Here is a 16,711-nt window from a genome sequence, read left to right as displayed (position 1 = left end):
CATTTTTTGGGTGAGAACATGTCGTTAACTTTTTAGAAATTAATGAAGATATTTTTTATTTATGTGAATAGTGGTGGATCCAACCCACTTGGCCTACCCTCAATTTTTTTTTTTAAATACTAATATATATAATTTTTAGATTTTAGTTCATATTAATAGATAAAAATATTAATATGTAATTAGTTTTTATTTTGGCCAACCCTCAAAAATATTTTTGGATCTGGTACTGTATGTGAAATATGCTTTTTGAAATAAATAATAGATGCTTAAGCTGATTACAACAGCTAAGTAATATTTCAATAAATATATGTTAATTAATAAAGTATAATTATCTATTTAGTATTCCTTGAGATCATAGACAGTGATACTTTTGTAATATTTTAATCATTAAAGTAAAGATTATGAGACTTAAACAATGATTAACGTAAATGCTGGATAGTAATGAGCTGCATGATCTTTTAATTAATTGAGTATTTCTATTAATAACTGCGATTCCCACCTGTTGAACAATAAACTGTTCTACAAAAGAAGGCTTAAGGAACCACTAACGTGACACGTCTCAAGATGGGCCCAACATAAACTGTTCTTCTACAAAAGAAGGGTTAAGGAACCACTAACGTAACACGTCTCATGATGGATCCATACTTGTTCGAAGAATTAAGTGAAGGGCAATATTATATTTACAGTCCAATTATCTTATAAATTTTTTCTTTATAATATAACAATTTATAATTAGTCAGTTTATAATAAGTTTTATTTATCTAATTGTGAACTATCATATCAAAATTATGGAAGAAAATTTGTTAGATTGAATAGTGCACCAAATATAATCTTTATTGATTACTTCAAACTCTCTACTCGAATGTGTTAATGCACGCTCCACAAAAGGAACTAACAAAAGAAATGCGCCTTTTGTCTGTACCATCTTCCCTTCCATTCCAATATTCCATGCCGCCGCTGTTGTGTTGAAGAAAATGTTAAGGGTGGTGATAGAACTAAGTAATAGATTTCTATTGGAATGAAAAAGGATGATGATTATTTGCATAAAAGGTTCTATTTGAACTCTGGAGGTTTTTAGCTCCCTCAATTAAGCAAGAATTGCTTTCTTCTTTGTTTAATATATAAATAGATAGAGGGAAGAAAACTTCTTCAAGCACGGGTATAACATGTGGTATCAGAGCCCATACATGGACTACCAAATTCAGAAACTTGAGCGATCAGTGAAAGCTTTAGAAACAGATCAACAAAAGTTTATGAACAAAATCCAAATTTTATTCAACAAACTCATTGATAAGATTGATCAATTAATAGGTCATTCTTTTGTGGAGAATGGAGAAGCCAAGAGGCCCATTCACACCGTTGCAATCATTGTTAAAAATTGCCCCGTTCAAGCAACTATAGTCCAATCATCTTTCACTCAAGCTACTGCAGTCCAATCTTCTTTCTCTCAAGCCAACGTCTTCCAATCTTCTTTTGCCCAAGCCACTGCAGTCCAATCTTCCTCTCAACAAGCCATTGCAATCCAATCTTATAAACCCACTACAATATCGGAAAGTATATGAAATTTGTTTGAACTAATTTTTCCAGCAACTCACATTAAGTTGTGGTTATCTTTTACCCAGAGTCATCCGTTTTACCAAAACAAAATCCTTGAGGACAAGGATTGTTTCAAGAGGAGAGGAATGTTATGTACCCATTTTGATAATGGGTAAATGTTAATTAAATTATATTTTAGGAGTTTTCTTAGGGATTTATTTGTTAATTAAGCTTGAGTTTATCTCAACAATTAATTTAAATAAATTAGATTAAGATACAGATGAGTTTTATTTTAGTTGAATAAGTCAGCCAAGTATTTAGGATTCTTTAGTTGGGTGTGAACGTGTATTTTGGTTTGTTTAAGTTGTGAACGTGTTTTGCTATTTAGTAGGGAAGTATGATTGTAAGATCATATATATTTTCTAGATTTCTATTGTTTATTTTTGTTTGTCATTCTTAGTTCTTACTGTATGTTTGATTAAGGGTGAATGCATAAGACTAATTTATTTAGTGATATTTTCCAGCAGTCTTTTCCCTTGAGATGATTGACAAATTCCCTTGAGATGATTGAGTAATTTAAAATTTGTAATGCTATCTATTATTAGTATTCCATTTACTAATTTTTGATTGAGTGAATTTTTATTTTATTTTATTTTTTCTCTCAACTCGCTGCTGGTGCTCATCCTGATATTTCTAAGCCTGATGTCGGACGTTACTGGCGTCGAAAATCAGCACCTCACCCATCGTTAGAAAGGTCTTGATCTCCTCTTTCCATTTGTGTGCTTTTCGTCGCTGTTTGACGGAAAAGCGTACTTTTTTTTTTTAACGAAAACATGCGTTTTTCAATCTCGTTTGTAGTCGATTTACCGATTGGAAATGACTGTGGTTGGTCCCATTCAAACCGTCTTGGTTTGGTCTTCAAAACACTGGTCTTGGATTTCCTTGGTTGTTCGCTGTTTGTCGATGTCGAAGGATTGTTTCTAGCAAGGGACAATCAGTTTTTGGCCATTAACATCTAGGTTTTTTCTAGAATTTTGTTGTTGTTAGTTGTGTACTTGTGTGTGCAGTTTTCTAAAGTGTGTGGATAGTGTTTGGTGGTCCAAAATCCCCACAAAATTGCTTGGACTCAATTGCACCCCACTTACTCACTGAATTTCCCTCCAGCTACCTCGCTTGAGATCTTGAAGCATATATGTATATTAGTATGCAATAATAGCTCGAACTCATTACAACTATTACTCAAACTCGATTAAAACTCGAATAATGGAACTCGATTAAGGCTTGAATAGAACTTGATTACAGTTCTACTAAAACTCAATTATATGAACTCGAATTCCAATTTCAGTTACTGAGTTCGAGTTCAAACTCAATTACTCAGGCTCGGTCAGGCTTAAACTTGAACTCGAATTCGGTACTATAGTGCTCGAGTTGAGTTCGAATACCCAGATACCCGATTCGACTTGGTTTCACCCCTAGGTGTTGTTTATCTTTACTTTGAGATAAAAATATGTAAACAAAAGGCTATAATAAGAATTACGGCATGGGGGCTGGGATTGTGTAAAATAATGAATGAAAAAGGGACTTTTTAGCTGATTTTAAGTTGTTGGAGTCACTTTTTCAACCAGCTTGTGAGCTTAAGCGAGCTCAAATCTCAAAGGGGGTATATGTTAGTTTTGAAACTATTAGAGATATACGTAATTTACTAGTTTATAGAAATGACAAACACTCAAACACACCCCATAAAAAAAACAAAGACAGATCATTTGATTTGTGGGATGGAAACGTTGTGGCAGATTGCGCAATAGCTAATGGGTGTGACCATACCAACACTAATACATCGAATCCCATCAAAACTGTGAAGTTAAGTACTAGGATGGGTGATCTCTTGGGAAGTCCTCGTGTGCACCCCTTTTTTTTTTGCCTCGATCATTTTGTTGTTTACTCCGTTTCTCTTTCCTCTGCTTGCCTCGTCCCGTTACTCTGTTTATTGATGTTGTCATTCTCGGAGCTTCAAGCCATACCAGTTGAATGAGAGACAAAATCGGTGCTGTCCTTTTGTATTCAGCTATTTCGTTATTTACTCCATTTCTCTTTCCTTCGTCTCGTCTCGTTACTCTGTTTATTGATGTTGTCATTCTAGGAGCTTCGAGCCATACCAGTTGAATGAGAGACGGAATCAGTGCTATGAGCAAAAGCTTTAACGACCGAGGAAGTGTAATAAATAAATAGATTGCGAAATACTTGAAATCTCTTGACTGTTGTGCATAAGCCAAGACCTGTAACCCAACAGTGAAACAAAAGGTTCACAGATGGAAGGAATAAATTTTTTCAAGAGAAACTTGTTGGCTATAAACAGAATGTGGCCTTAGTGCAATCTCTTCAGAATTGAAGCCTACTTTAGAAGAGATGATTGCCAGAACTACTTTGTATCTTGACTTAGAGAAGGTTAGGAACCAAAATGTACCATGTCAAATAACCACTTTAGGATAATAATATATATATATATATTTTTTTTTTCTAAGGGCTTAAGAGTTATTCCTCATCCTAAGATGGTAGTAATGATAAAACCTTGCAGGCTCTGGTCATCAAAGCATGCACATGTGTGTGCAGAGATTCCATCAAGGCATATGGTTTGATGAACAAGTTCAAAGGTAGAGGAGGTATTCAAATTTTCTACTCAAGAAGCAAAAATATGCATTCAATCACTTTGATTGAACTTTTGAGCTAAAGGGTAAGCATGATATGTGGTTGCTCTACAAATATTTTATACAGATTTGTTGGTATAAGAACTGAGCAGCTGCTTCAAGCACTTGGTCAAGATTGGGTCACTTTCTATGTGCACATTTATCATATGTGCTTTGTTTAAGGAAATTAAGCAGCCTTTCCTACATCTTATAAGGAAAAATTGGCAAAGAGACCTGGTTAATGAAGGGTTCCATATGATTGAACAGTTCATATCCCTGCAAGGAACAAAGTTTTGAAGCCACATATGTTATTATTTATCAGAGGGAAGAAGCAAATGAATTCTGAGCACATGATCGTATCGAACCTGTTTGAAGAATCGAAGGTGAGCGCCCATTGTCTACAACAGCCTCCAAAAACTCGAACCTTTTTTTGGCTTCAACATAGAGAGAGTACTAACCTAAATATCAGAAGCATATATAGAGAGAGTAATTCCTAACTGTGGATGAATTAGACAATTAGTTACACCAAAATTTCCTCATTGATAACTTACTATTGGAAGCGGGCTTGCTCAAAATAGCATCTTGCATTGTGCATTCCTGGAATATCTCTTTACTAATAGGTTTTAGAGATGGTGTTACCCTTGAATAACTATCTGATCAATTAATCACTAGATTGACAGTGCTAGGAGTAAGTTTAGTCATTAGATAACCTCCTCTATGACAGCAGCTACATCAACCCTGGTGCTCTTCTTCAATGAAAGAAACTTCTCACGTGCCTGTGACACAAAATTAAAAATAGCATTGAATGTCACCAGCAGATACGAGATATAAGGGATCAATTCATACATTCATCCAAATAAGTCAGCCTCAAATTTGTAGTAAAACAGTTACTGCCGTTCTGAAATTAACCTCAAGAAACTCAAACTATTTGACATGATCTTATATGTTTATCTTTTTAGATGGAGAAGATAAATTAAAACAAAAAGTTCATGTCCTAATTTCCTGGCAACCAAGTATCCGAATCCAGAAATAGAATGGAAATCAGTTTGATCCTTCTTTGTTCTCATTAAAAGAGAGGGGGAAGGGGGAAGGATGTTGTCAGATTATAAAAATATTTAGTGAGATCTTATAAGTTTGAACTTTTGAAATGAAGGTAACTCAAAATGTGTCTTATACACCGTGGTATATATCCAAGTCAAAATATCAACTGGTGAAATTTAGAACCCACCTGATCGTATATAAGAGAAGCTTTGTCAAAGCGTTTCCGGGTTTCCTGCACCAATAAAAGATTATAGACGGGTAAAATGGAATTCATTGGACAAATAACTGGAAGGGCTCACCAGTGGATGAGAACAAAATAAGAAACATTAGTATTTTTGGTAATAATACGACAGAGAAATTTAACCTAATAAGAGTACACCAACTATACCATTTTGCCATACTAAAATAAAGCCCTAATCATATAAACACTTTGACATCACAATGCAATTCAGGTTTGAAGTTGTGAGACATCAACAAACCATCTAATTAATCTCATATTACAAATGCATAAGATAGCCCTCAATAGATGACCATTAATTGTACAAGTTTGATGTGTCTTGATGGAAAACTTTAAAACAACAAGAAACAGAGAAGAAAAAGATTGGGAAATTCATTCTATCAGTGAGAAAATAGCCATTTTTACATAGAATCAAGAAGACTACACAATATATGGCTTTCGACTTGAACAACAATGACCAAGATGCAGTTTGTAGACCGAATTTTGTAGGGGTAAAGTCAAAATGTCAAATATTCCTAAATTTATCAAGCTGTATACAAAGGCTGTATGATGATATAGAATGCAAGTGGAGATCTATAAAAAGATGTATCCAATACTGACATCTTGCAAATCAACATTGACAAATTGCATCAACCTATCATTTAGCATGTGCTCTACCTGCGAAAGCCAAATTTGAGGATGTTAGAAAAGGAAAGCAATTAAGCCGTTCCCATATGTGGTAAGTCTTTCATTGGAAAAAAATAAAGCCCAGTTGCAATTAAATGATAACACGAAACCCCGACTTCAATCAGAGGATGTAATAACCTCTCGTTATTGCTGGAAACCATGAAACTATGTGTAAGTTTAGAGATTTTGAAACCCGAATTACGTTTGAAGGTTGTAATCTTGTTTGGCATCGACCGATGTTATGTCAGGATCACGGAATGGCAGAAAGCAAGTACTATAAGAAGAAAGCACAACATTGCTACCTGTGATCGAAGAACTTCTTTGAATGTTCCAATTTCTCTCAAAGCAATTGTGAATTTGGTCATGACTGGGCCTGATGACACAAATTCTCTCAGTCGTAACATCACTAAACATACGGAGCTATTAAATTTTTTGGAACTAACGCAAAGATCTGTCGAACAAAAGTTCCAGTTTAAAATTTTCAGTAAAATTTAACAAAAGGAAAAGATAACATGATAAGCTGTGCAAGAATCCAAGCAGCTTATGCTTAACTTGTTAGCAGCTCTTGTAGGCTCATACAAGCACAAGCCAAAATTCAAGTTCAGTGACAACTGACTGCACAGAAAAGCTCAGGCAACACAAAGAAAAAAAGGTAACAAAATGCATATGATGACCTGTACAAGGATCCATAGGCTACACAATAATTTGAATGATCAAGCACAGCCCAAGCCGAGCTCAACACTTGCCCAGTAAACCTCGGGCAAAAAAAAAAAAAAAGGCTTGAATAAGTAACTCTGATCTTTATGTGAGTAGTAAGATTTAAGATCCTATTATTACTCTAGTTGTGGCGCTGAATGAGTTCATAGAACTAAAAACGAATCGACTTTAGGCTTCTCTTCTAATAGTCACAAAACATATTTGTTAGGATAAAGAAACATATTTGTTGGTAATGCGAATTAAACAATATGAGAAAAGCTGGCTAAATTTGACTGAGAGGCTCGAGCACGGCTGTCAGTTAGCTCAAGCTGAACCAAGTAGAAACATGCTTCCGAGTTCACACCACCGTATGTTGGATTTGTCAACTACTGCATTAATAGGTTACGCAAGCATTCAGGGTCTTGTTGCCCAATGAGTGGCAGGGGTTGTGGGGCAGCACCCCACCCGTAGGCGGTTTGGGTTTTTTCCTGTATAACTATTAAGAATTTTTTAAGCATTAATTCTTAGGGTTAGGCTTAGGAAATAAGATTCCTGTAAAACTAGGTTTAGTTCTTAAACTAGTAATAAACATATTTTTCTTATTATGAGTGTGATAGCAAATCATAGGACAATTATTCATTGTAGAGGAGAGAGGTGAAGTATTGCAATAATATTGACTTTGCTGGATGAGTATATTGGGAACAAGATAAATCGACATGTTATTTTCTCTTTATTTATTATCTGTGATTGTTTTCTTGTTATTTGTTCTCGGTACTGTCTCTATTTCGTTCACATAATAGGCAAAAGACAACAAAAACATAATGAAACATGCTTCCACGTTAGACACCATCGTAAAGGGAAATAAAATCATATATGAAATACATCCACTTTAACTTCCTTTTATTGACAATCGCGTAAGTAACATGTCTCATTAAGCCTAAGCATCATGCCAAACCAAAAAAAGTACTTTTATGATATAAAGAGGTGCAAATGTCAAATGACAACACTACTCCAAGAGCAACACAAATAGGATCACCATGCCACCGCCAAAAGTTTCAAGGCATTTACAAAAGATATGTCTCCATCATGCCCTTCCCCGAGTGCTTCTCTGATGATTATAAGTAACTAAGCAAGTAGATCTTCCAAAAACATGAAAATTGCCGGAAAAACAATACAGTAAAATATTGGTCATGTGAGTATAATGACACACTATCATGAGCATAATTTGAAATGTTTGAGAAGTTGGAATTTTGGTTGAAACACCTAGAACAGTCAACTGCTCCAGTTTACATGATGAGCTTCAATCAACTAATTTTTGCTGACTAAACATAAGGTATTACTATCATCAAGACCTTCACACAGCTGCTTAAAGAAGCTCTTGGATATGACATGCCATATAATATATAGAAAGAAAAGAGAGGATTCTGATGAGTAATATATTAGACCAATAAAAGCTTTTCATTCAATAGCTGGCGATGTTCAAGATCAAAAGAAGACCTCCAATCATAATTGTTCAGTGGCGGAAGAGTTCATACAATTTGGTGTTTTCCCTCTCCAATCATTTATTAATTCTTTGTATTCACTCTGTTCAGTGCCAGAGCTGAGGGAAAGACAAGACATTAGGTTGTTGTGCAGGGATGCTACCTCATTGCGTCATTTCGTGCAATTAAAAGGAAAGAAACGAAAAGCCACAACGGAATCTAAACTCTAAACGTATATCAAGCTATAGAGTTATCTTTCGAGTATCAATATATTCAGCGAGCAGTTCATTCCTGTCAAAAATAAAAGTTTAATATTAAAAATTCCATATGATCAACTAAAAGATTGAAGACATAACTGAAACAATGAATAAGCTTACGTGTACTTGCGTGATCCTTTGTAAAGCCTTAAACATCTCCTCTCAATAATTCAGCACTTCCTCCATCAATAGCATCTATCACACAAACACCACATCAGTACGCCATACTTCTGTAGAACACTAAAACTAACAGACGCATTAAAAAGAACCTTAATCTTTAGCTTGTAAAATAGTTGAAAATCAAATATATATATATAGTTAAAGCACATTTATATTCCAATCATATTCTTATAACTGCGAGAATGGAGCATGCTACGGGCATTGGACCTTAATCAACACCAACCAATGGAAAATCCTCGCTCATTTGAGTTAGAAGAGATCAGTGAAACAAGAAATATTACAATGCTAACAAATTAAACACCTGAGGTTCCGTTCATAGTTTATTTGTTTTTCTTTCAATAAAATGCCGCTATACCAAAAGATAATTGATTAGACTTAGACACACCTGCACACGGTACAAAATACATTCTTCTGGTTCATTTTTATAGAAATCTCACTAAATGTTATGTAATTGAAACATTCAAAAGACAAAATACGGAAACAGAAATAGCACCTGTTGCCGAAACATGGAGAATCGTCGAGTTTGGCGAACTGCATTGTTTAAGCAATTCAGATAATTTTTTTTTTTTTCTCTTTCTTGTGCCTGAAAAGATAAAAAAATTAGAGTTGTGTTTTGATTGAAAATTTGTTTGTGAGTTTGTGTTGTGTATTGTTTAAATGGCCGCAATTGAAGGAGGTTTTGTTTGTTGAGTGGTTAGTGTAGCGAATTTTCATGGCTGTCATAAAACTAACAAAATAAATAAAGAAATTACCCGCCTTTCTTTTCCATATTTAAATTTCGTGTCGGTTTAATTCAAAAGAAGAAAACTTTGACTTTGTAGCACGACAGCGTTTAGTCATTGCCTTTTCGGCCAGAAGCATTAGTGATAATATAGCGAGTTGATTAATTATTAGGATCAATTGCACCTTCAAGATTTTTTATATGATTAAATTTTAATAAAATAGTTTATATAAAAATAAAAGTTAATAGACATTTATTATTTAAAATAAATTAAATAGTGAATTAACTTCTAATCTAAAGAGTCAAATCTCACTTTTTATCTCAATTTATTAATAAATTACAAAGTTTTTATACATTTTATATAATTCTCTCTCATATTAAGTCTCTTCCTATTTATTAAGTCTAATTTAAAGAGTATTAATTGAATACAGATTTTGTTTTTATATTTAGAAATGAGTTAATAAATGTTCCACCCAAAAAATGCCCATTGACAAATTCATACCCACCTACATTTTAAATACCCTTTAGTACCCAAGGTTAGTAATTTTTGTTATGAGAAGGGTAAAATGGTCAAACATTCATTATTAGTGAGGGTAGAATGGTCAACAAACATTGGCCACCGGAGAAGAGAAAAGAAAAGGGCAGGCGCACGTTAGCAAGGAGATGGAGACGTTTTTGCTTTTTAGACAAATCCCGGTGTCCAAAATACTTCGAGACCACCCACAGAATCTCCATCACCTTTCTATAAAGCCCAAGCCAACCACCATCCATTCACACAATCGACATTCAGTAGGATTTTTGGTCGTTTCGGTGTTGAAATCCACCGTGAAATCACTGCCTCCTCCATCCTCTTCCCAGCCTTTCTCACCCTTAATTCGTTCACCCGAGCCCAATGCACCTGCTAACGCCGAAAATTGTGCTTGAGTTTTTGCACGATCCCCATCTTTTTGGACTTTTTTTCGGCGATTCAATCACTCAAAATGCTCCTGCCACCACCGTTCGACTCCCCACCCTCTGTCTTCAAAACCACCCCTCCCAAACCCTACATGCTCCATTTGTCGCCTGGGTCCAGCTCTTTCCACCATGGGATAGTGCGATTTGGACGGTTTCCTTTGCAAATCATTGGTGTTTTTGGTGCTCAATCAATGGCTTTTGATTTATTGTCTTTGTTGTGTTTTTCCGCCCACCGTTATCTCCCAGATCATCCAACCTCGGTGCCCAACATAGCTCACAGTTTGATTTATTGTGCACCTAGCTCCCAGCCGACATGAAGAGGCTAAGGGTACTTTCATAAATTGATGTATTTCCCACCAAATTATATTGCTATTTGGGTACTAAAAGGTATTTAAAAAGTAGGTGGATATAAATTTGTCATAAGCCATTTTTTGGGTGGAACATGTCGTTAACTTTTTAGAAATAATGAAGATATTTTTTATTATGTGAATAGTGGACAACCCACTTGGCCTACCCTCAATTTTTTTTTTAAATAATATATATAATTTTAGATTTTAGTCATATTAATAGATAAAAAATAATATGTATTAGTTTTTATTTTGCCAACCTCAAAATATTTTTGGATTGGTAATGTGAAATTGCTTTTGAAATAATAAATAGATGCTTAAGCTGATTACAACAGCTAAGTAATATTTCAATAAATATATGTAATTAATAAAGTATAATATATATTAGTATTCCTTGAGATCATAGACAGTGATACTTTTGTAATATTTAATCATTAAAGTAAAGATTATGAGAATTAAACAATGATTAACGTAAATGCTGGATAGTAAGAGCTGCATGATCTTTAATTAATTGAGTATTTCTATTAATAACTGCGATTCCCACCTGTGAGACAATAAACTGTTCTACAAAAGAAGGCTTAAGGAACCACTAACGTGACACGTCTCAAGATGGGCAACATAAACTGTTCTTCTACAAAAGAAGGTTAGAACCACTAACGTAACACGTCTCATGAGGATCCATACTTGTTCGAAGAATTAAGTGAAGGGCAATTATATTTACAGTCCAATTATCTTATAAATTTTTTCTTTATAATATAACAATTATAATTAGTCAGTTTATAATAAGTTTATTTATCTAATTGTGAACATCATATCAAAATTATGGAAGAAAATTTGTTAGATTGAATAGTGCACCAATATAATCTTTATGATTACTTCAAACTCTCTACTCGAATGTGTTAATGCACGCTCCACAAAAGGAACAACAAAAAATGCGCCTTTTGTCTGTACCATCTTCCCTTCATTCCAATATTCCATGCCGCCGTGTTGTGTTGAAGAAAATGTTAAGGGTGGTGATAGAACTAAGTAATAGATTTCTATTGGAATGAAAAAGGATGATGATTATGCATAAAAGGTTTATTTGAACTCTGGAGGTTTTTAGCTCCCTCAATTAAGCAGAATTGCTTTCTTCTTTGTTTTAATAAAAATAGATAGAGGGAAGAAAACTCTTCAAGCACGGGTATACATGTGGTCAGAGCCCATACATGGACTACCAAATTCAGAAACTTGAGCGATCAGTGAAAGCTTAGAACAGATCAACAAAAGTATGAACAAATCCAATTTTATTCAACTACGTAGATCAATAATTATAATTGAATTAATGTCTAAGTTAAGAAGTCACTTCAAGCAAACATTATCAATTACCCATGGGAAGGGCCGTGGATTTCAATTAGAGGGAAAACAGGAGAAAATAACGAAGATATTGTAGCATTAGTGTTAATACCTTAGCATGAATGTACTGCTCCTTTAGTGCAATAGAATCATCATGACTAGGTTTTCGCACAGTAAACTGTTTGCGTTTGTCAATCTTGGAAGCTCTGCACCACAAGAACTAACTACTTAATAGGACAAAAACAAATACCTTTCCATACAGCTCAAGTCCTTGAGATGTAGGCTAAGCTTTTGTCAAGTAACATTAGAAAGTAACACTTTGATCCCTACTTGATGGACATGTGTTACTTTCTGATTTTATAGGGACCAACATATCACTTACCCCATAGTCCTCTTATTAGGTGGAAAGTTACTCTTGTTATCTGGTAAAAAACTACTTCCACTTCCACTCCCAGAGTGCAACAACTCCTCCCAGATTGAGTTTGCATAGACATTTCCCAGTGACTGAAACAGGTTTAATACAGATGATTCCCACACTTTAACATCAAGTGTCAGTGATCTCACCTGCATAAAATGTTATCCAGAAATACTGTATCAATGAATGAACAAAGAGACTCCACACAAGGTTTAAGCCTCACACATCTGAAGGTCCTGATGCCTATTTGGAGCTTTCTTTAGGAAACATTGAGATGAACATTGCCAATCTTGCAACATGAAAAGAGTTGAGGTTCCAAGAAGAAACAGAGATTACTTACCTTTGATATATGTACTCCAAGGTTACGATGAACACCAGAACATTCGATACATATAAGAACACCTAGGTTTAAGGACGCCCAGTCTGGCTCAGATGCACCACAATCAGCACATTTGTCATTCCCATATACTCTTCTCAATAAATCAATTGGCTTTTCACCCTTCATGCTATTGTCCATGTCTCGCCAACTTCTAGATATATGTAAATGATTTTCAGAGGCAAGACTTGTAGATGTGTTTTCCTCGAGTGCTGTTTGTTCAACATCTGCGCAATCCACATATGAACCACTTTCGCTTCCGGTTCCAGAGCAATAATCGACATATTCAATGGGACCAGCAGAAAGACACTACATGTGATTGGATTACGACAATTTAGATAGATACATAAATTAATGGCCACAACTATTGATAACATGCTTAAATTTTACCCTCTCCGGCGTCTGAAAACTCAACAGAGAAGCAATTACTCCATTTATTTTTTCAATCCAGTCCATTTGATCTACCGCACTCTCTGCCTACATTGATAAACAAATACAATTAAGAATCTGCTCATATATATTGATCCATTCCGTCCCTCACTTTCTAGTGAGCATTCGCAAGAGCATGATAAGGGCATAATTTATATTATGTTTATACCCTTAATTTACATATAATTAAAGATTTATTTTGATGTTAAGTAAATGAGCGAATAATGACAAAACTAAAGTCTAGTATTAACTTTAAATTTTAATTTCAATTAAATTCTTATAACTAAAGTTAGTAATATATTTGATTTGAATTTTTATTAATTAGTAATCTATTTAAATTTGATTTTGTATAACGCTAATCCCTAGTTCGTGGCATTGCGAATTTTAACTGAAACAAAAACGGGTAAGTTTTGTCAAAGAATCACTAGACTCAACAGTAAACAAGTTTTATGTTGATGTTTGGTTTGAACAGATCGATACCTGCAAAGTGTAGACTTTTGTTGGAGAGATAATCCTGAAGCAGAACCTTAAATCTGATTGATCAGCGTCAACCTTAATTGTTGAGGTCAAAAGATTCACAGTGTGTCGTGCTACAGATTTTTCATCATGTACACCCCCGTGGTAATGAGAAGAAAGCCACCGGCTCAGCAACCCATGACTAGTTTCAGATTGATTATTTCTCTGTGCGGAAGACTGATTCGCAGCTGCCTGAAATAGGACACGCATTCCTTCATTACCAAACAAGGACTAGAGGATAGAGAATTTACAATTCATAATATAACAAGTTCTTTCCCGCTAGCGACTCACAGAATTCCAGCTCCATGGTTTCCGATAATAATACAGCATCCCTCGGCTATCAAGAACAAAAAATCTTCTCTTCCAATCCCCTCTCAAATTAGAGGATCGCTTTGAGAGATATCCTTGTCGAATGGTTTGGACCTGAATATTATTTGTATTAGGGCAGAAAATCTTAACGAGATGAAAATGGAAAAAGGGATATCAGTGGGGCTTGTGAGAAGGGAAAAGGTTGAAATTTATATAGAAAACTACCTTTCCCTTGGCAGCAGATTGCATAGCTGCCTCTATCACTTTATTTGAATTCCTTGCAAAAGGTCTTGTTATACTGTCTCCCTTGGGAGAGCCACTAGAACCTTTTAAGGAATTCTTTCTTTCTCGATCAATCTGCCTTTTATACTCCTGCATCCTTTCATGAAGCGATTCCTGCTCATAGTTGGAACATTCTCTTGACTGTTGTGCATAAGCCAAGACCTGTAACCCAACAGTGAAACAAAAGGTTCACAGATGGAAGGAATAAATTTTTTTCAAGAGAAACTTGTTGGCTATAAACATGAATGTGGCCTTAGTGCAATCTCTTCAGAATTGAAGCCTACTTTAGAAGAGATGATTGCCAGAACTACTTTGTATCTTGACTTAGAGAAGGTTAGGAACCAAAATGTACCATTGTCAAATAACCACTTTAGGATATATATATATATATATATATATATATTTTTTTTTTTTTCCTAAGCGGCTTAAGAAGTTATTCCTCATCCTAAAGATGGTAGTAATGATAAAACCTTGCAGGCTCTGGCTCATCAACTGCATGCACATGTGTGTGCAGAATTCCAACAAGGCATATGGTTCTGATGAACAAGTTCAACCTGGTAGATGGAGGTATTCAAATTTTCTACTCAAGAAGCAAAAATATGCATCTCAATCACTTTGATTGAACTTTTGAGCTAAAGGGCTAAGCATGATATGTGGTTGCTCTACAAATATTTTATACAAGATTTGTTGGTATTAAGAACTGAGCAGCTGGTTCAAGCTACTTGGTCAAGATTGGGTCACTTTCTATGTGCACATTTATCAAATATGTGCTTTGTTTAAGGAAATTAAGCAGCCTTTCCTACATCTTATAAGGAAAAATTGGTAAAAGAGACCTGGTTAATGAAGGGTTCCATATGATGTAACAGTTCATATCCCTGCAAGGAACAAAGTTTTGAAGCCACATATTGTTATTATTTATCAGAGGGAAGAAGCAAATGAATTCTGAGCACATGATCGTATCGAACCTGTTTGAAGAATCGAAGGTGAGCGCCCATTGTCCCACCAACAGCCTCCAAAAACTCGAACCTTTTTTTGGCTTCAACATTAGAGAGAGTACTAACCTAAATATCAGAAAGCGTATATAGAGAGTAAATTCCTAACTGTGGATGAATTAGACAATTAGTTACACCAAAATTTCCTCATTGAATAACTTACTAGTTGGAAGCGGGCTTGCTCAAATAAGCATCTTGCACTGTGCATTTCCTGGAATATCTCTTTACTATATTAGGTTTTAGAGATGATGTTTACCCTTGAATAACTATCTGATCAATTAATTTCCACTAGATTGAACAGTGCTAGGAGTAAGTTTAGTCATTAGATATACCTCCTCTATGACAGCAGCTACATCAACCCTGGTGCTCTTCTTCAATGAAAGAAACTTCTCACGTGCCTGTGACACAAAATTAAAACTAGCATTGAATGTCACCATGCAGAAATACGAGATATAAGGGATCAATTTCATACATTCATCCAAATAAGTCAGCCGTCAAATTCGTAGTAAAACAGTTACTGCAGTTCTGAAATTAACCTCAAGAAACTCAAACTATTTGACATGATCTTATATGTTTATCTTTTTCTTAGATGGAGAAGATAAATTAAAACAAAAAAGTTCATGTCCTAATTTCCTGGCAACCAAGTATCCGAATCCAGAAATAGAATGGAAATCAGTTTGATCCTTCTTTTGTTCCTTCATTAAAAGAGAGGGGGAAGGGGGAAGGAGGTTGTCAGATTATAAAAATATTTAGTGAGATCTTCTTATAAGTTTTTAACTTTTGAAATGAATGGTAACTCAACATGTGTCTTATACACCATGGTGTATATTCGAAGTCAAAATTATCTGACTTGTGAAATTTAGAACCCACCTGATCGTATATAAGAGAAGCTTTGTCAAAGCGTTTCCGGGTTTCCTGCACCAATAAAAGATTATAGACGGGTAAAATGGAATTCCATTGGACAAATAACTGGGAAGGGCTCACCAGTGGATGAGAACAAAATAAGAAACATTAGTATTTTTGGTAATAATACGACAGAGAAATTTAACCTAATAAGAGTACACCAACTATACCATTTTTGCCATATTAAAATAAAAGCCCTAATCATATAAACACTTTGACATCACAATGCAATTCAGGTTTGAAGTTGTGAAGACATCAACAACACCATCTAATCTAATCTCATATTACAAAATGCATAAGATAGCCCTCAATAGATGACCATTAATTGTACAAGTTTGATGTGTCTTGATGGAAAA

The 16,711-nt window shown here is 34.9% G+C and overlaps 1 protein-coding gene across 1 annotated transcript; it reads right to left on the bottom strand.

The window, feature by feature from the left end:
- Nucleotides 1–4,921: 4,921 nt before the first annotated feature.
- LOC116135704 (ADP-ribosylation factor GTPase-activating protein AGD1-like) lies at nucleotides 4,922–14,765 on the bottom strand. The gene is made up of 10 exons (XM_031421418.1): nucleotides 14,404–14,765; nucleotides 14,161–14,292; nucleotides 13,834–14,061; nucleotides 13,315–13,401; nucleotides 12,889–13,233; nucleotides 12,516–12,697; nucleotides 12,246–12,339; nucleotides 6,100–6,156; nucleotides 5,449–5,493; nucleotides 4,922–4,996 (listed from the first exon to the last, which is right to left on the bottom strand). Exons 1-10 carry the CDS (start codon nucleotides 14,554–14,556, stop codon nucleotides 4,922–4,924), a joined length of 1,398 nt encoding a protein of 465 aa, XP_031277278.1. The 5' UTR covers nucleotides 14,557–14,765.
- Between the last annotated feature and the right edge of the window lie 1,946 nt (nucleotides 14,766–16,711).

Source organism: Pistacia vera, unplaced genomic scaffold (genome assembly GCF_008641045.1).
Source record: "Pistacia vera cultivar Batoury unplaced genomic scaffold, PisVer_v2 Contig302, whole genome shotgun sequence".
Classification (NCBI taxonomy): Eukaryota; Viridiplantae; Streptophyta; class Magnoliopsida; order Sapindales; family Anacardiaceae; genus Pistacia; species Pistacia vera.
Note: the sequence above shows the minus strand (reverse complement) of the source record. Positions and strands in the feature narration are given on the sequence as shown.

Bases quoted from the DNA above. Each gene is read 5' to 3' on its own strand.
- LOC116135704 (XM_031421418.1), bottom strand. From the start codon at position 14,556: ATGCAGGAGTATAAAAGGCAGATTGATCGAGAAAGAAAGAATTCCTTA. The intron at 13,402-13,833 runs GTATCGATCTGT...TTATCAATGTAG, and splicing joins CAAAAGTCTACACTTTGCAG to GCAGAGAGTGCGGTAGATCA. The intron at 6,157-12,245 runs GTATTAACACTA...TGGCTTTCGCAG, and splicing joins AGCAGTACATTCATGCTAAG to GTAGAGCACATGCTAAATGA.